At 37.4% G+C, this 21030-nt stretch overlaps 1 protein-coding gene across 2 annotated transcripts; it reads right to left on the bottom strand.

The window, feature by feature from the left end:
• Window positions 1-3328: 3328 nt before the first annotated feature.
• On the bottom strand, window positions 3329-20723 carry LOC131772474 (glutamyl aminopeptidase). Of its 2 annotated transcripts, none has more exons than XM_059088372.2 (19): window positions 19970-20723; window positions 14442-14721; window positions 14050-14170; window positions 13372-13526; window positions 13005-13118; window positions 11988-12122; window positions 11603-11668; window positions 10848-10913; window positions 10301-10464; window positions 9954-10042; window positions 9491-9615; window positions 9154-9209; window positions 8311-8458; window positions 7542-7621; window positions 7356-7457; window positions 6790-6963; window positions 6397-6537; window positions 5717-5795; window positions 3329-5385 (listed from the first exon to the last, which is right to left on the bottom strand). In XM_059088372.2, exons 1-19 carry the CDS (start codon window positions 20656-20658, stop codon window positions 5239-5241), a joined length of 2931 nt encoding a protein of 976 aa, XP_058944355.2. In that variant the 5' UTR covers window positions 20659-20723; the 3' UTR covers window positions 3329-5238. The 2 variants fall into 2 exon arrangements, with proteins under 2 accessions (XP_058944355.2, XP_058944354.2); XM_059088371.2 differs by lacking the exon at window positions 19970-20723 and adding an exon at window positions 17195-18512.
• Window positions 20724-21030: the final 307 nt, after the last annotated feature.

Raw genomic sequence — 21030 nt, 5'->3', positions numbered from 1 at the left:
GAATCGTCAACTTACTGATTGATTTAACAAGCATCATAGGAGGAAACACAACACTTATGCAAATAGTTTATTTTAAGCTCCTAATTCCCAATTTAGATTGGCGACAGTAAAAAAATTTAAGCAATTCCTCGTTCGAAAATAATTTCAATTTTGATGTCCTTTTTCAGCTCAATGAACACACTGTTATGGTTGTTTCTGAAGGAGATGAGAGATATTGCTGATTTTTATGGTGTTATTATCCCACGATTAAATCATAGGTAAAACAGTTTTGTTGAAAACCTTCGAAGGAGGACATATCATGTAAATCAAAACAGTTTTTTCCCAGTCGGTCCACGGGCTGTGAGTATAAATTCCATGGTTGTATAGAGACCTTGTTTCGTTTGCTCTAATGCATTCGCATGAGCAAAAGGGTTGGTGAATAAGAACGATTCTTCTCCAACAAATGGGAGAGTAAAGATTCATGTGCTCGCAGTTGTTTACATAACCGTTTGACGAAATCGTCGGCATTTATTGTGAGTGGGTGACATTTTACGGTTTTTCCTTAAAGATCTTTTTTATGAAAGAAAATTAAGCGAAAACAGGGGTGGATTTTGCTGGCCGCGTTTGCATCTAGCGTGGTCTCAAATATATCCAATGAAATAGTCATACCTGGATTGCGAAGTCTTTGGTCGACTCGTCCGGCCTGAAGCACACGAAAAAGTCGATTTAAGTCTGGCAACTGCTTGCCCTACTCTTGAACTCATGGCATGGGAGTTTTACAGAGATGTACTTATCCGATATAGAAATTTCGCAGATGTATTATCAGTTGGGCTATTAGATCCAGCTTTACCACTGTGTCAAATACAATTACCATTACCACAATACTGAAAGGCTGTAATTCAGCTAGGTAAAGACAGCTATAAGATGGCGTATATCATGTGATAGATACATGCTACTCAGCTGGCTGTGGAGAGGTGTAAATGGTTTCCTAAACCGCCCGTGATAGTTGTAGTCTAAAATGACCGAACCTCTCAGTTGAAGGCTCTTAGAACTTCATACGAGCCAAACATCTCGCAAATAAATTGGATTTCTGGGGATTTATCCGCGGGAGGCAAATAAAGTCACGATTTACCCAGAGACGTCCCGTAAATGTATACTTTTGTGGTTTTGAACTCCTCAGCTTCTAGACAATTTCCCTTTCTTCTGGCCTTTGAAATATGTGTTAGGTTGAATATTTCACACCTTGGCAAAGTGAATTGTGAGCCTTCAGAGTGAAAATTCTTTTTACCACACTCAAACGGCTCTGTCCTTTCTCGCATCGCCGCATTGTTAGTATTATCAAGAAAGGATTAAAGGAAAATCGCTCTCAATAAAAAAAATGATTTAAACCGATTAACACTGATCTCTAATCCCATGAAAATAAAAATTCTGGAAACACTTATGCTGTTTCAAATATCTGCTTCTGAGTTCCTTCGAGTACCAAGAGGCATCATCGACATTACTGCAAGCATAGACATTTCTTAGCTCACTTATCGAAGCCCAAGTAAAATTGTAAGCCAAACACCAGACAAACCAACGAAAGGCGTAGTGTAACTATCAAATCAGCTGATAAGCTTATCTATCCAGTCAATTCGTAAATGACAAACATAGCTTACCTTTGTATATCCGGTTGTGCATGCCTTGTTTATGATTGGAAACATTCGATAATCTAATTGTTATATCTGTCTAGATGTAAGACCTTTAACGGTCTTACGGCACGAGATTTCCTGCTGCACGCGAACATATCCTCGTGCCACTTACGTCCTAGGCTCCCAGCCACCAACATCACAAGACAAATTACATTGAGACTTGCGCGATGTTGTTCAGCTAGGAAGAAGTAAGGCACGTCTGTTTTTGTTTCTCGTGAATCTCGACTTTTTATTATTTAGTTCCTTTTAGAAACTGCGGGGGCGTTTTTGGCTTCCCCCGCTTTTCTTCCCTTCCTTTTCGATTTCCGTTTTTCTCACTTTCAAATGAAGAAAAAGGCTAAAGAATTGTCTCGTGAATACCAAATAAGAAGAGGACAAAGTTATAAAAATCATTGAAATGGAGACGTTCAGTCAATTTCGACAACCGGTGATTAACTTTGTGGTTAATCATCAGGTGATCAACAGCTATTGAAATTTGGAATAGAAAAAAGACACTTCAAATTTCAGGCGATAGCACGTACGTCACGACAGATTTCCGTGACAAACATAAAAACAGGATGGGCGCGTCTTTTGTATAACAGGATCTGGTATAAGAGCCGACTGTTAACTTTGGACACAGAATGCAAATAGTGGAACGTTCGCGTCTGGAGAATATACGAGATTCTTGACTTCTCAGTTACGATTCAATCACAGCGTTTCTGTAAATAAATTACATTTAGGATTTAAATACAAGACTCTTGCTCACTGATCGCAATTGTGTAAAAAGAGATTACGAATTTGTTTTTTTAAGGAAATGCAAAACATTCTTTAGTTTTCCTTTTGCTCGGGTCTAATGAATACTCACCAGAAGTCGCATCACGTTAAATTTTTTTTATTCAACGCTTTCTTGTACCCCTCGGTCTTAAATTGATGATAACCCCAAAAGATTTTAATGTCTTAAATATTTGAAGAGACAGCCATACGAAAATTATACTGAAGACTACACTAAGAAGATCTTTAAACAATAACTGGATACCTCATTTTCAGTTGTTCTTGTAAGTTCTGTCTTCGGAAGACAGTGGTCAGTTAATACGAATCACTGCATCTTTCAACATCACATGATTAAACAATTTGTCTAATCCGTGATATATGGTGGTTTTTTTTTTTTTACTTTTTTTAGAAAATGAAAACACTGCTGAAGTGTCTGAGGTCAATGTTGTTGTGTGACCTCATAACGGTTTCTGGGAGCGCAACCAAGATCTTTCCATGGAATGGGGACGTGGAATATTCTCGGTTAGAAATTGCCGCGCGCATTACGTGAACTGGTTTATACTGCTGCCCTACCTTTATATCAGCGGGCTCGTGATCATACGGCGACTGAAGACCGGCATGTGTCTAGAAGTGAAAAAGGTGGTGCTGTGCAGATTCAAATATAACCCACCAAAAATTGTTACAGATATACCTCAAGGTCTTGTGAGGTGGAGTTAAGCTTGGAGACACATTTGCCTGATGGTTTGCGAGCTGATCAAACGGGGGAAGGGAGGGACAACAATGAGCCAGGGCGCTTCATGGTACAGAAAGCTCCCACAACTCATTCGACTTATTCAACTACAACAATTAGAAAAGAGAAACTTGGAAAAGCAAAGACAAAAAAACGTAAATAAAATCATACACACACTTAGTTTACAATCACATGACATTATTATTATTTTTTTTTAAAAGATTGTGGTTTATATGACCTTTCACACCTAACTTACAAAAATACGCGCTGCAAGGTAAAAAAATAATTAATGTTTTTCTGTCTGATTCATAAGTCATACATTCACATTTGATGTATACAAAAATACCTGTAAAAATATTCTCAGATTGACTAAAACTACCGTCTGTCACGGTTACTGCAGCTATACGCCCTAACCCTTATGTTTAATACCTAACACTGAAGTTTCTATCTCAAGGTCTACTCGTGAGCCGGCTAAGGAAAGCTGGCCACAGTTATTACCAGTTCTTTGAGTAACAGAACACAAGCAGCACCACGTTCTCAGCAATTATCCGTCCTGTGAGTTAAAAGAAATCAGCAAAAAGTAACGGCAAAAATGATTTTCCAACCTTTGCATCTGTTACTTAGTTGAAAGGGATTCCTATACTCCAGGTTAACTATTTCTGGTTCTATGAGTGCCCTTTGAAAACACGTCCCTACCTAGACAAATCACTGAATTCATGTATCAACACATTGAGGATTCGAAAGTGGTTGGCATCAAAGATCAAGATCTCCGCCAGAAATCCTCACCTACAAACTTTCCTACAGTTATAAAAAGATACCTTTTTAAGCCTAACTACATGTAATTAAGTTATAATTGAATTTTCTGAAAACCAGTTAACTGATTCGTACTAATTTGTTTAAAGGACTATTCCAATATGGACGAAGTATTACGAAAACTTTATCTCGTTATTACAACGACTTAAATGATTCCAATCCAGTTATTTCCATTCACCACCTCAAGAGCGATTTTGTCTTGGGTGGAATCTAACCGTCGGAGGAATGTGTTATAAACAATGACAAGCAGATTTATCGGAACAACGACGAGGTCGATATCAAAACAGCCTTACACTTAGTGCACTGTTTTCTAAATCGTAGGGAATACAGACACTCCTCAACTTTATACTGAAGTAAGAACAAGACGTTCATACAAAATCCGCAAAAAACAGATTTAAAACTGAAAAAAGATTACATCCAATTCAGGACAAATGCCAAACCTTTGGTCTGTCACGCAACGCTCTCCAGAATGGAAACTAGCGCGATGTTCCCAAAAGCAATTGGTAGTATAAAACCTAAATGGAACCTTCAACCTAGGCCAGTGCTTCAATTTAAAAAAATTACTCTGAGTACAATAATTATCTAAAAAGTAGGCTCGTATTAAAAACAAGAAAAAAGATGATGAAGGAAACCAGAACCCTTGAGATTATGCAAAAGTAAAAGAAGAAACATATGCCCGAGTTATACTGTAGATTAACAGGAAACTTGAGAATCGGGTGACAAAGATGGGAGTAAGGAATTATACCAAAAATACAACAAAACTGTAAGCTTATGTTGCCTATTAATATAACTACTAAAACTAAAACCACGTTCTCTAGTTTGTCGAGTTCGACAACAATGGGCAAGGTCCAGAGCGATAGCTGAACGAACGAAACCCCGTGAGGAAAGATCGCCCAGTTTTCGCAAGGTCGCTACAAGAGCGCACTTCGGGCGTGTCAGAGAAATTTTAACGACCAATCACAGCAAAAGTGAAAACCAGGAGGAAGAATTAAAAAAATTAACATGAGTAAACTGTGAAGCGCGGGAAAACGCGTGTGATTAAGTCGCAATTTGTTTTGGTTTTGCTTCTGGTTCAGAACGTGCACGTGGCACGTATTTCTTCTAAGCCAAACACACAATGTTGTAAAGAAACCCAAAGCAGTTCCGGATTACACTCGACACTCTACTGAAAACTGCTATGACTCGCACGCCCGCCCGCTATCATCTTTCTCTAGCACTAAAATGAGAAGCTTCTCAAAATGTTATGGGCCCAAAGTTTGTACCAAACGATTAACTTTCCTACGAACCAACATTATTTTTAAGCCAGGTTGTGATAATTTCTTCGTATTTCTTTAGCCACTCGATGTTTGCTTGTGTACGCTCGATGGCCTGTTTACGAGCATTCTCGCTTGTACCTGCCTCAGAACGGTCAAAGAATGCCTTCATCTGCAAGGAATTTTAAAAACACTATTATTGATAACACACCAATCAGCCCTATTTTTAATAAATTTATCAACGAATTAACTGCCATTCAAAACTTTGTGCTAATCAGATATATTTCGTGCTTTGGACGACATTCACTAAATAAAGCACAGGGACTGATAGAGAACTTTCTAAATCCATCTAGAAAAATATCACAATTGAACACTTCAAAAGGTCAGTCAACATATTTTAAGTCCTGGTGCTTGTAATATTTCTCATTTCAGGGACATTTACTGAAACAGAGCTGGTGGATTAGGGAATTCAGACCGAGTATTCATATGAAAATATGTCAAACCTGTTCCAGATCAGCCTCGGTACTAAACTGAGTCACACTGTTGGTGAGGCTCGTCAAACGGAAGGTACTAGTACTGAACCTGCAAAAAATTCGAAATGGCTCTAAGAAATGGATGGGAGACACCAAGGCCTTACGATCAGCGCTGAACTTCGGTCTGGACTCCGATTTGAGAGGTCTTGTCGGATTACCGCAATGATTCATGATGTGTTCTTGGACGAGACGCGTCACTCTCACGTTACCTCTCCCTAACCAGGAGTACAAATGGGTACCGAGGAACTGTCGGAAAAGCCTGACGAGATGCTGGGAGGAGGGGAGGAGGGGAGGGGGTTTGTGGTATAACCTGCAATGGCTACCATCCCACCAAGAGGTAGCAGTACTCCTTGTCACCACAAGTGAGGAAATCTGCTGCGTCAACCTTCCTGTGTGTCATTTAATGAGCCTTATAGAGAAGAGCGTTCAACTAAAGTGGAACTTTAAAATAATCGACTATAGGTAGATCAAAACAAAAGAGGTACCAATAAACCTGGAGCGAACAAGGATGGTTGCAAATGGCGTAAAGACTAACGGACCAACCCCACTTCAAAGACCGCTCTTCAAAACATTATGTTGTTCCTCTTTACATTTTGTCATTTATAGTTTTTTGAAGCATATAATGCAGCAGATTACGAATAGATGCTTACATGTCAAACAAAGCCTTCCAATTATTTTGAACGAAAGTCCAGGCCAGGTATTTTCCAACAGGATTGGAGGCAACGTAACTGATAACACTGACAGCGTCCTGGGAACGAATCTTGGACGAATCCAGAGAGTATCCTAAATACCTGGTGATTAACACAAAAAACCTCAATACGAAACACGAAAATTTTCATCAATAGTAGTCCATATGCTTGCATATCCTTGAGAATTAGTTGAGAGAATTTAGTGCAATATTATGTAAACAATGTCTTATTGATAGGCTTATCTTTTGTTATAACCTGTTTGAGGGATATCATTTGTTGATACTGTTATTGTTTGATACTTCTGTGAGTTACGAGGTTAAAGTGAGTAATAAGGTGAGTAGTCTAGGAACTTACGTGTTCAGGATCCAAGTCTCACGTGATGCAGCCAGTGCGTACATAAGTTTACTCTTCTCGGATGCTTCTGTAGTGTTCAGGAATTTTTCGTATAACCAGTTCCACTCCTCTTCACCAGTGTTACTGATGCCATAGTAGTAAACCAGGGTTCGGAGGTCTACATCTATTTCAGACCTGTTTAAGAAAAGGGTGTTTCTATACAGTTCGTAATAAAAGAATTGAATAACCATACAGAATTAACAACATCAATTTTTAAAAGACCTTCGTTAATCACCAGATAGCGGCGAAGTTATGGAAAGTACTTAAGGAGTCAAGAGAAAAGGCTCCTGCCCTTTCCTACAATTAAGTGCTCATTGGTCTTATGAAGATTTCATACCAAGTGTACGGACATGCGGTCACGTGATAACCACATTTTTCGGGACCTATCGGATACCATATTTTCTTGCGTATGTAGGCTCAGCTTCCCGCTTCGCGCAGAAGCATTAATAATAACCTTACTTTGGAAGACAGCAGCTGCCTCAACCTGAAAAGCTGTATCATAAATTCATAATATGATCATTCTTTACCTTTTACCACTTTTCCATTCTTTAAAAATCTGAGTTGCATTTTCAATACAGTCTGAATCCCCTGCGCTGCACGCTGCACCTAAGATGGCGCTTCGAAGGTATCTGAAGAAAACAAAAACAGAAAAATAAGCCTCATACTGCACAAAGAATGGCTAGCAATCAATCTGGATAGATCGTTTCACTAACCGTTTAATGTGATTATCATCTTGCTTGTTTTCCCAACCGAGTTGATCTGCAAGAGCTTTGACTTTACTTCTTATCAGTCTCTGCAAATATTAGATGAATCAAGAACATTGACATGGAACAACAGGAAACACTTTACAAGCAGGCCAATTCAATTAATGACATTTCATTGCCATTAAATCTTACTACAAATTATCAAAATCAATAAGAATCAAAGCTAATGATGGCTTTTATAGTCTAACTACTGCTGTGATTATAGAGATACGCACATTCTGATTGGTTAAGGATTGGCGTCATATCTCGCCATAATCACCTCGTGCGAGGTGACTATAGCCGGGGCACTAAATTTCCAATGGCTGCCTCGCGTTTTGTTAATGTTACACAAGATGTGATAAACGCGATAGAAGAAAATAAAATTCTGTACTAAAGGCGCTGCTAAGTTTGGCGTATCGCAAACGAAAGATATGACGTTTTTGGTTTATTTAGTTAAATAAACCTGTTGAATTCCACTGGAATCTGGTCGCGTATCTCGATACAAGTTATCAAAACAAATGTAACAGAATGGAACCAACAACAAAAAGAATAACAGAATAAGAAAGCACCTGAGCAATTATACTAAAAAAATTATTTGCCTCAAGCTTAATAAACATTTGTGAATAATCCCCAACACGACCATTCAATAATACTAATTTCTCCTTTAGCAAATAATTTTTTTTATCAAAGTAAGCCTTTGCGTCCTTACAATTCTCCAATGAGTGGTTAAGGTACAAACCTGGAAGTTTCCATTTGCTTGTCGGTCACTCAGAATGCGTTCCAGGAATCCCAAACTGTTCAATGCAGTCTTCCAAGGAACATACTTAGTTTCTTTACCCAAGTAATTCAAGGTGCCCAGAGCAATGTCATATTTCAAGTATCCAGCCCTGATATAGATGATATACAATAACAGAGTTAGTTCAGCATATGGAAAAAGAAAAGAGAAAAAGATAACTGTGTATCTTGCATTGTAATGTACAAAATATTAGGAAACTCATAATGATTAAAGAATTGCAAAAAGCCCACAAATATAATTTGATCTTCCACTATGCTTGAGTTAGGTCCAGTAGATCAAACAGTGTCCCTGTGCTCTCCTGTGCAATCACAGGAAACCCAGCCTTACCTTTTAAGCATCTTACTGTTTTATCGTCCTAAATATTAACTAAAAGAGGTATAATAGCATAAATTACATAGAGGCTCCAGAGTTAATTATGCAATATTTGCCAGTGCCAGGCCCATTACATCAAGATTGGTGAAATGTTATCACAACAAGTAGTTAAGAAGAGCCTTAATTTATAGAGAGTAGCACTAATATTAGATTCTGTTGTAATTCCACACAAGACTAATAAAAATATTTGACTTGAACAAATGTTTTTATTAAAACCAATTACTTACTTAAAGTTTCATGGGAAAAAATTTGGAACGATGAATTGACGTGTGATAAAATAAAGCCACACTGATTTTAACTGTTTTATGCTATAATTTCAAGTTCTAAGGCTTAAGCTTTATCATCTCCTATGATAAAAATGTAAACATTGAGTGTCAAATAAAGCATAAAGTGCAGCTGGAGAAGTTCCAGTACCTGGCCAAATTAAAGGCATCATCAATTAAACTTGATCTGTCCTCAGTAGTAAAAACCTGTAAGCCAGAAAAGTTTTCAAAATAATTAAAAATTGAAAAAAAGGTGAATTAAACGTATGAAAAATTAAGTTAATAAAAGGGCTCAGAAGAGGAAGTACCAGTAGTTCTTTTCTATTGACAAAATAGAGGATTTTTGAAATATCACCCCATTTTGTGTCCTAAAGTTGAAACTGATAGAAATTAATATTGCATTTTGTAACAATAGACTGAGACTTTGTAACTTGATCAGTGGGCCAAAATGAAAATGGAGAGAAAGAGACTCCTTATTTAATACTTACTGTATGGTCATTTTCTAGTTGCTGAACAAGTGCTTGCCAGTTGTCGTCATCATAATGCACTCTGTAGTAACCCACTTGTTTAAAGTTACCTTTGATCCATTTGTTTTTAGGCCATGTGAACTCAACTAAAAAAATAAGAATTTTTGTTTGATTGTTTTGTAAATTAAAAAATTTCAGGGAATAAATTTCCGTAAAATTTTACATCAAAAATCTGTAAATAATTTGTTACTTAGCACATTATATCAAATCAGGTGATAATTAAAAGTAATTAAGTACCAGGTAATTTAACATACATAATGAATAACTGAATATTGAATATATCCTTTTTTCATTTTTAATTTTCAGTAGCAAATCTAAATGCAATAGACCATGATATTCCCAGTACTATATCAAAAAAATCAGTCTTATAATATCAGGAGACTTGGAGTTCACTTGAAAGGAAACAAATATTGTGCTAAATAACCTGAATCAGATGAAATGTTCATCCATTTTGTTTTAGGATCTTGGGATGCATCTTGAAACACATAAGTCAGAGGTACGTGCCACTTGTAGCTGATGAAAAAAAAAACAAACCATGCAAAAGCAATCTAGCAAAAAACATTTGCAATGAACTTAAAAACAAAGGAGGGGTATGACTTTGTTATTTATCTATGATCGTACAAGTCTAGAGCGATCTATGAAGACCCATGTCTGCTGCTCCTCTCAAACCAGTACCACTCTCCATTAATGGGAAAGAGGATAATGAAGAGATAGTAGTTACCAATGTAGGTAATAAACAGAACAAAGACAACAACAACTGAAGTAGCTCACTTGAATTGAGATGTTACAGTCACATTTGTGTTGGGATCCAACAGGAAATGTTTTTGTATAGCTTTTGCCTTGTCTGTGCTACCAATGCGCGTGATTGTCACCACAGGAAATCCCATTTGCAATGTCCAAGTATCCATGATAGTTTTAACATCCATGTTGGCTTTCTAATAAATTTCAATTAAAAAATAAAAAAAACACACTAAAATAAAAATAAAATAGAACAAAAATTAAAAAAATCTCACACTTTTTACATGCTTAAATAATTAAGGTAGAAATGTCATGTGTCTATCATCAAACCAAATAAGAATGGTTTTTTTTGGGCAACTTCTTGATTAGAAATAATTTATTTGTTGTTATTGGCTACCCTGACAGAATTTACATTCTAAACATGTTTCAGTTAATCAACATCTAACAGGAAATCTCAAACAATAAAGGCAGAAATAATAATTGTTTCAGAAGCAGTGATTCAACAACTAAAAATTTATCACAGCTTGCACTATTTATACCACCCAATCAATAAAATGTAAATAAGATGTTTATAATATACCTCTCCTAACGCATTCCAAAGGTCCTGAGTTTCAGCATTCTTGTATGCATACTTTCTCAAGTAATACTATAAACAAAAATTAGATCAGTTCAGTTATTTAAAAACAGTTCAACATAATAACTATAAATCACATCTGTTGATAAAGTACATACAATTAGTAGTTACAACACTCAGTCTTAACCCTTTAACTCCCAGTTCAAATTTGTAATTCTCCTTACTGTCAACTATACAATTCTTATGATGTTTGTTCTAAGAATTAAGTATTGGATCAACTAATTATCCCCAAATTTATATTTTTCTTTATTCCCATCACTTATCTGATTGATATTGTATTGATATTGTTAGGAGAAATTCTGCCTTGGTCACTCATGGGAGTTAAAGGGTTAACCTATTGACCCCAAAGAGTGACTAGCATCTAGAGTTATTTCAACTTTGCTAGAAGGGGAAGAAAACCAAAATATGAAAAGAAAAAGTTATAGGCTCAATATCAGTATCTGGGCAACTGCCCACCTACCCCTCCCCTAACCCAACAACAGTCTATAGATAACAAGTTAGGGTTAATGTTGGGTTAGGGGAGGGGTAGGTGAGCAGTTGCCCAGATACTGATATTGATCCAAGTTATGTATTCTGTGTCTTTGGTAACATATGAAGAACAGTTTGGAACACTCAAAATAAAAATTCCATATCTATGCGCACCCATGTATTATTCTCTATTTATCACTGTATTCTGTAATATATAATTATATTACACTTACACTGAGACCCTCTTTAAATTTCTCTTTTCCAACAAACCCTTCCAACATCCGAATAATAGAGGCACCCTGAAAATAAGATTGACACATCTCTTAATACTAGGTCAAGTTTCAGACTTCCATTTTTTATAGGTATATAAAAAAACATTAATTAGCCCCTCAAAATCTCCTTGATTGATCTACAGACTATTTAATACCAACCACCATGTACACTGTTAGCTCTCTGAGAGGTAAATTTTTTTAGTTGTTATAAGCATGTCTAGCATTCACAATTACAATTCAAAAGAGTCTAAAGAACAATTATAATAAATTTATCATCAAAACAGCAAAAGTAAATGATAATTTAAATTAAAATAAACTACTAAAAGAGTCATTTGCTGATTCTAACCTTGCTGTAGGAAATCCTATCAAATAACTGTTTGATTTTCTTGGGGTGGTCAACTTCAACTGATATGGGGTGAGAGCTTGCCAAAGCATCAAGAGGAAAAACCCTCTGGAGATCTGACAATAGGAACTGCTCCATCTGCAGAGAGATAAGTTTTAAAATACCAACCATAATTAGTCACTACAAACTCAATTCCTGTTATTCTGATGCTTCATAAATATCTGTGGTAGTTATATATTTGTAAATCACCTGGATTGCAGTTATTCCAGAGTTAATTAAAACTATAACAAAATTCTTGAATGTGATTGGTATGTGTGCCTCATGTTATTGGAAAGCATCATAGGACAATTGACATGTCATGCCTGCATGTGTAAGTGGACTGCAGTGCGCATCATGTGTGGGCACTTTTGTTGCATATTTTATGAAAGCATACAATCAATGTCTCATTTCTTTCTCACAGTTTTGATTAATTCGTAACAGAACTTTGTTTCATTCAATTCTGTCTGTAATTGTACTCTTGATTAACAAATTGGGCAACCATGAAGCGGTTGTCGGATTTTGTTAATGAAGAGAATGATTACAGACTGAATTGGACTCCCCTCAATCTTATTACCATTATTAAGAACTTAACAGGTGTGCTTATAGAGTCTCACTTGAATGTGGAATTCTGCTGTCAAGGCATAAATAAATGACTGAGTCAATCAATCCATTAATCAGTCAATTGGTCATTGGATCATTCAATCTCACAGTCAGTCACTCGGACCATCTGTCAGTAAGTCAATCAGTGAGTCACTCAATCCCTTAGCCAGTCGTTTAGTTGGTCAGTCTGTCAGTCAGTCAGTCTGCCAGATCATCAAACAGTATTTATCAAGTCAGTCAGTTGGGGAGTCAGTTGGTCACCAACTCAACATTTCATTCGATAATTAGGTATGAAACAATTACTTTTAACAGAGGCTACTGACAACAAAGTGCACCATGAATAATTTGCTACTTGCAGAGTAACAGTGATAAAACCCTTACCATTTCCCAGTCTGGGTGGGTATGGTTGACACCTAAGTATTCTACAAAACTGGCAAATCCCTCATTTAACCACAAGTCATTCCACCACTTGGGAGACACGATGTTCCCAAACCACTGAAAAAAACAAGATATTCTATAAAGATTAGTCATGTTGTTGCACTATCATAGGAACTGTTTAATACTCTCACCTTGAATGGCATAACTGTGTCAACATTAGGCCATAAAAGATAAATTTAATTCAAAATGAATTCATTGAAAACAGAGTGTGCCATCAATTCCAAAATTATTATCAATGTAACAAGTAGATGTTGTAAGACTCAAAGGCAGAAAATTAACTGGACAGTTCCATGTGATTTTCCCCTCATACCTGATGTGCTAGTTCATGAGAAACCACCACAGCGACTCTTTGTTTGTTGGCCTCAGAAGACACACCCTCATTGAAGAGCAGAGCTGTCTCACGATAAGTGATTAATCCCCAATTTTCCATGGCTCCAGATGAAAAATCTGGTATGGCTATCATGTCTGAAAATAAATTTGCTAGGACTTGATCTTAAGCTCAGGTGCAAACTCTTAGTTTACATATGCTCAACCACTATTTGAGTGAACAATCACCACAAAATGCCCTTGCTGTAGAAGAATTGTTTCATATGCCTAAAGAATAAAACTAGTAAACAAATTCATTGCCCCAAGTAAAATTGCCCCTTTATCTGAGTAACCTTGCCCTAGTGTGGTCATGTTGCCACATACTGGATTGACTGGTTAAAAACAGATTTTCAACAAAAAATGTCACTCCTGTTGTCTTTTTCTTGTATTGCAGTCAATTTGATCTTCTGTCTAGGGCATTTGAAATCAGAGGGGACATACAGGTAGCTACACTAAGAGGTGAGGTCACTCAGCTTGATTTCACGCAACATAACTTGGGATGACATGATGACAGACTTATATAAACAGTCACATCAATAAAGAATCTTGTTTATTGAAACTCTTATTAACTATTATGTTATAATTAACTATCTCTATAGAGCTAAAACAGACAAACACAAACCTTGTTTAGGAAGAGGATAACCAAGGTTATAATACTCCTCATAGTATGTGATGATACCATTTCCAACATCCAGTGCAAATTTTGTTTGGTTCACTTGGGCTGGCGTTGTCCACACTCTGAGCTGTTGTAAAGTTTAAAAGTTAGTAGGCTGTTTTTTGAAAAAGTACTGTACCCTTCTCATGTTTCAGTCATATTCCCAAAAGGAGTATGCATTTTGCAAATGCAGCACCTACCTGGAATTTGATAGTGAAGTCTGATCATCAAAGGCAGTGCTCATTTGAGGGCTTAGTATTGATTGTATTGACTTTTCTGGGACAAGACATTCAAGGTTTTATAGCTGGTCTACCAATCCTAAATTTGCAATTTTAATAAATGTTAAACAAATGACTCACTGTGATGTTCTTATGCTGTCCGGTGGTTGCATTTGTGAACTTGAAGTCACATACAATAAATGCCAGTAAATATGTCGACATTGGGACTGACTTCATGAAATGTGATTCTATTCTCCCATTTTCCAGCTGCTGTTGTTTAACCACTGGCATATTTGACAATGCTCTGTAGTCTTTCTCGTGAACAATCACAGTGGAAAATGTTGCTTTCATGGCAGGCTCATCAAAACATGGTAAGGCTTTGCGTGCATCAGTTGGCTCAAATTTTGTGGTTGCAAGACGTCTGAACAATGAAAAGCACACACTTCGTTTTATAATCATGTTGGTACATTAATGCATTATATATCAAAATACCATTTTATTGTAAAAACCCAACTGCCCAGTACTGCTAAATATTGTGAATTAAAACAATTAGATCTAGCACCAAAGAACTTGTCACAAATCGGTGAATGCTTAAAAAAGAATCATCTGTCAGAGTATTGAAACAATGAAAATTTCTGTAAATACTTTCCCACGTATAATTTTGTTATATTGTAAGTTTCAAACTGGGAAGAGATGTTCAAAGATTGAAGGAGGATATAGTACCAGGTTTGGTATTTGTGTCATGTGTGCTTTGCTTGACCAAAACTTAAGTAACTGGCTTTTAACGTGTCATCAAAAGGTGCCATCTTAAATCTAATGTTTGAGATTTTGAAATAATTAACATTAAAACAAGGGGTTTCCACTTGTAATTAACAGACATATAATTTTTACTTCAAAAACTTCATTGAATATCAAAAAGAGAAAAAGGTAAAAGTAATTTGCTATGATAAGGAAGTGAGGACATCTTTATATATTGTGTGTTTCCAGAAAATATCCATACCCCCACCACGGAGGGAATTGGAAATTCCAGAGGGGTGGGGGGGTCAAAGTCCCAGGAAATTCCAGAGGGGATGGGGGGTAAGAGGCGAAATTTTCGTCCAGAGGGTAGGAAGTCGATCGACTTTCTTCGTATGTCAGTTGGCGCCTTTTACCTACTTTAGTGGGACGTTCTGAAGTTTAATTTGTTAAATTACGATGCTTCTAACAGTTCTGCAGCAAAAGAAAGTTTTCTTTTATCCTTGTAGCGCTTTGGAACATAAATAACATCAAATAAAGAAGAGAATCACTTTGTTTTTCGAACGGAGCCGCCATTACTCGTTACCAGTCTCCAAAGATTACAACCAACAGGAGTGGTTACCTAAGGATTTTCCTCGGTCATAACACGTTTCGCGTTCGTAAAATTTACAAATAACTGTCTCGGTCTCGCAAAAAAAAAAAAAAAAAAAAACGCTGGTCTCGCCGTCTCGCAAAGTTTCGCATAAATTTACCATTCACTACCCCTTATTGACTCCAGCCATCTATTAATTTTGATCTGCACTGAGCTTAATTCTGTTGCATCATAATGTGTAGGAGACTTGACGATTTCTTCATGGCTTACTTGCTTGCGATGTTACAATGAATGATAAGTACAGTCGTACCGTAGTAGAAAACAGTTGATAGTAACATTGAGAAACATTAGGATCCAGGGCTTTGTATATATGCGCGTGGGACTGGTAACTAGCCAAGGTTTGTTTATGCACAATCGGACGAAATTATCGACCCGCTGTTAACAAGAATCAATGCTTGTGTGAAGAAATTTTACATTAGAGGCTGGAATTTGGAAAGATGAGTTCAAAATAACTTACTGCTGACTCGGTTTTCTCTTTTGCTCTCTTATTTATGACACAATTTTGTACAAATTTACGTTGCTCAATGTGATTTCGAACGTTTCCATTTCAAGTGCACGCAATTTTCTCAGTACATTGTACAAACTTAACAGTTCAAAAGTGTTTTGTTGCGACTTGTACAGTTTTTTTCTCCTTTCGTGTATTGAGAATACTGTGTTAAATGTTTAAGTATAAGTATTGTATTTAAAAATAAAGCAAACATTAAGTTTAAGCTAGTTAGCGACGTTTACCTTGCGCGTGTACGCCATCTCTCGAATATACACGCGACAAAATCACACGTCCCTCTTGTTTGTTGTTTGCTACGAGAAAAAAATATATTTCCAGGGGGTATAGGGGGTGGTAGAAAATTCTTTGGAAATTCCAGAGGGGTGGGGGGTCTACCACTGCTACCCCAAAATGGAAAATCCGAAGGGGTGGGGGGGTCCTATATGAAATTCCCTCCGTGGTGGGGGTATGGATATTTTCTGGAAACACACATTGCACATCTTGTTATTACAAGATACAATATTTTCAATAAAATATCATAATAACCTTTGACCAAAGATTCCCTTCACAGTAGATTACCAGAAAATGATTACATTGAGTCCAGGAGAGATTCATCTATGGCCTTCCTCATTTAGGCAAACATCATTATGATTAATGATAATAATTAACATTTATTGAAGTATCACTAAATTTTGTGTCAATTATTATCAAGAGTCACCAAATTTTGTATCAAAAGATGACTTGACTAATAAACTGAAATTCATAATTCACAGCAAATGTTAACAAAGACATACCATTTAACATAAAACTATCTTAAGTTCCAAATATTAGTAGGCATTAATGCTTCATAAATACATAATAATATGTAAATAATTATCCAAAAGTGCTTCTGATAGAAATTTGAAGTTTTCATTGTTCACAGTTTACCACACTCATAAAACTAAATCAAGGATTTTCAAATTCATTTCCAGCCAGTGTAGTGGAATACTCAGTTAACATTACCTGTCACACAAAACAACCCACCTCTGTTCGCCTTTTTCATTCGTGTATGTACTTATGTACAAACCATTCAACTGACTGGAAAATGTCGATTTATAGGACATCAGCAGTACATACTGTCCACCAACTTCAAGATCTTTCTCCAGTTCGAACACAAAGTAATCGTTTTCTGAATATTCAAAGGTCTTCGAAGGGATTTCTTCTCCTAGGGAGGTAGTGTTGGATGTCACGTTTGAATCGCGTTTGTAAACTTTAGCGTGAGTCACGTTCATGTCATTGATATGAATCAAAATGTAGGACATGACATCGGATTTTTCCGTGACGTTTATTAAGACCGACACGTTTCCTTTAAAAGTGTTTAACTCCAAGTAGGGATCTAAGTAGACACTGTAGTGAACTGGACGAATATTTTGCGGTAATCGGATGTTCTTCCACGGCTTCACAGGCTGTGAAGGTGTCACCGCTGTCGCGTTTGATATTGGCCCGGACGCGTTGGTAGATGCGTTCGTGGGTGCTGCTGTTGATGTAGAAACCTCAGTCTCTGCAGTTACTCCAGGTTCTTCTGTAGGTGCTGGCCTTTTACCTGGTGCTTTACCTCCCTTCGAGCTTTGATTTTCATCCAGAGCCTCAATTCTTGCCCGACGGGCGCTAAAAACACCCGAAATCACTGCGAAAAATATTATCAAGACAATCACAAATACAACCAACCCGATCGCTTTCGATCGCGTGATAACAAACTCTTGCTCCTTTTTCTCATCTTCGCCATCCTCTTCGAGTTTCAATTGAAATTCATCGTCTGACATCCTGCTTTTGGTCCTTTTTGTCTTGGAAGAGCAAATCGGCTCGAAAACGACCTCGACACAAGCCGCTCTACACCTGTTCTTGAGTTATACAACACTCCCAGGAAGCAAGACTCTAGCTAGCAGTTGTAGCACTGGATATTCCGGCTTCTGGTTCCCTTCTAATCCGCTCCAGCAAATTAGACGGAAGACGAAATTCTCCAGGGAGTTGGGTTTCTCCTGTTTACGTATATCAAGAATCTAAACAATGTGCTGATCGAAGCTTTTTAACTAACGGCACGCATGACGATGAAATATTGTTTACTAGTAATAGCTAAAGGACTGGAACTGGTTTTGTTAGTTCGGTTTATCCAACGATGAAACTACTGAAACTAGTCTCTTTGGAAAATCTGACATCAAATGTTTGACACGGGATCGGATAGTATGGTCGAGGAGACTCGAACTTTTGCAGCTATCTCGTACGAAGAAAACGGTTGAACTAAGAAGCAAAAGTGAAAGGGATTTTAATGAGGAAAAAAATTATTTCCTCGCTTCCGTTGATGTGTCTACGGTATGACGGCTGTTGACTCTCTTTGTTGCTTAGCGATCGATTAAGGTGGTGTTGGTTCCTCCGCTTTTTTCGTCATGAAACAACCAGAAAACCAGACAAGCGGCGAAAAAAATTGCACGAACGACGCAAAAAAGATTTTATTTTATTTTTTCTTTAATTAAAATCCCTTTGGTTTCTATTCAGAACTACTTCGAAACAAATCCTCTCATGTCTACTGTTGTGTAATTAAAATGTAGTATGTGTATTCTTGTCTAAATAAGTATTCGTATATGGAGTTTGGGAGACCCGAGATATGAATAGATCACCGATTGAGCAATCCCTTGCGTCGGTGGTTCATGACAGACGATTTGAACAAGGAACACATCGTCTTGCAGAGCTAACGCTTTATCCGATGGAATGCTGCTTGAGACAAGTCTGTCCTAAAACTCCCCGCATTTTCAGTCAACTGGCCAACTTTAGAACTGGGTTCTTCGTTTTCGAGGGCAAAAAGAACATCGAGAGCTGGCTATTCTGGTTCCGACTTCACTGAGAGGAAGAGTTCCCCTCGTCCGGAAAGTTGCTGCGTGACATGGTCTGACGACCCTTAAATTTCATCTCAATCAGAGTAAAAGTAATGATTTACGACTTTCAGATGTACAGTGCTCATCGATGTGCACACGTTTTCCCATTTTTCCGATTTGAAAAGTTCGGGCTCGATAACACAAGCTGGACACGTACTCCAGTTGTAGAAACACTCCAAAATTCGTTAAATTGCAGAAACAGTCGCCGATCAATCGAATTTTTTAAAATAAACTAATGGCGGCCTCCTTGAAATAAATTAATGCATGAATGAATTAACCTGCCAAGAAGCCGCGTTTTCGGCCAAACCCCATCCCCAATTGTGGCGATCGCTCATCTTTTTTTACGTCCAGTTCTTTAAGGTTTTGTACTTTAATAATCAATTTATAATGAGAGAAAACAAAAGACTGAGGATTGTAATTCCGATTGATTTTTCGTTCTTCTTTCAGTTGGTTTCGATGTATTACGGCCTGATTTTTCGGCTAAGAAAGGTGGGTGTGTGGTTTACTTAGACCATGTGAAGGGCATGTCACACACTTCTCGTCCAGTTTGTGGCGAGTCCTACAATGTTTCCTTAAAAGGCTGTAAATTCATCATGGAATTAATCCCTTAACTTAATAACAAGATAGAATGATAATCTCTCTCTCTTAATTTTTTATATATTATCTTGTTTTGAGACGAATAGCAGGACTTTTGATTCACGCTCTAAATCTCAAACCCTTATTTTCCAAAATGATTTCTATACATTTCTCTGGCGCATAGTGCAATAAAAGAATTTTATGATATTCCGTCTCCTGTCTGCTTGTATGTCTACTTAAAATTTCATGGATACTAATGGGATCTAAAGAGTTATAAATTATAAACTACCTGTCATGTGAAAACTAAACTCACCTCTGTTCGCCTTTTTCGTTCGTGTATGTACTTATGTACAGGCCATTTAACTGACTGGAAAATGTCGATTTATAATCCATAACCAAAACATACTGGCCACCAGCTTCAAGGTCTTTCTTCAGTTCAAACACAAAATAATCATTTTTCGGATATTCGAAAGTCTCCGAGGGAATTTCTTCTCCTAGGGCGCGGGCAGCGGCGTGGGGCTCCGCGTTCGGATCGCGTTTGTGAACTTTGGCGCTAGTCACGTTCATGTCATTGATATGTATCAGCATATAAGACATGTACTCAGATTCTTTCGTGACTTCAACCAACACTGAGACTTTTCCGTCAAAAGTGTTTTTTTCCAAAGACAGATTTAAGTACAGATCATAGTGAATTGGTCGAATGTTTTGCGGCAGTCGGATTTGATACCACGGCTCAGGTCCAGTTGGTTCCTCGGTGGGTTTCACCTCGGATGTAGGGCCTTGCCCGGTCGCTCTGACTGGCTTCTCAGTTGTCATCTCTGCCAGCGCGTCCTTTCTTGCTTTTCTTGCGCTGAATACGCCCGACATTACCCCCACAAAGATGATCAATAAGATTACAATAACTACTAAAACGATTGCTTTCGTTCGCGAGATAACAAAACCTTCTCCCGATGCTCTTTTCTCTTCTCCACTTTCTTTCATTGGAACGCCTTCGTACGACATCTCGCAATCCTTCCGTGTAGGAATCAGGGTAGGTAAACTGCTGTTAGGGGAAGAAGGAGCGCGTCTATCTGATACCTGTGATACGAATACGATACTGTTTTATTTGTAAAACACTAAGTGAATAAACAACAGGTTGTCACCATGTCGCTCTCCAGCCAATCCGCGCACGAATCCCTTGAAAGAGCGGGAAACATTGTCAAGCTTAAATGACAAAACTTCAGATCCATCCCAGATTAGACTAGATTAGCAACTTCTTGGATAATGCAAATATTTGAACGCCAAAATTAATTCTGATACCAAAATATAACAATTTTAGGGGAGTACAGGGAACAACATCCATCAGCGTGGTTGACTGATCGAAAAAATTCAACT

This window comes from Pocillopora verrucosa, chromosome 1, assembly GCF_036669915.1.
Source record: "Pocillopora verrucosa isolate sample1 chromosome 1, ASM3666991v2, whole genome shotgun sequence".
Lineage (NCBI taxonomy): Eukaryota > Metazoa > Cnidaria > Anthozoa > Scleractinia > Pocilloporidae > Pocillopora > Pocillopora verrucosa.
The sequence above is the reverse complement of the archived record's forward strand: the minus strand, read 5'-3'. Positions and strand labels throughout refer to the sequence as shown.

Coding starts and splice junctions, on each gene's coding strand:
- LOC131772474 (XM_059088371.2), bottom strand. CDS start 17,973: ATGTCAGACGATGAATTTCAATTGAAACTCGAAGAGGATGGCGAAGAT. Junction 14,722..17,194: donor AATGAAAAAGGCGAACAGAG/GTGGGTTGTTTT, acceptor TTCATTGTTCAG/ACGTCTTGCAACCACAAAAT. Junction 10,914..11,602: donor AATTTAAAGAGGGTCTCAGT/GTAAGTGTAATA, acceptor TTTTGTTTATAG/TATTACTTGAGAAAGTATGC.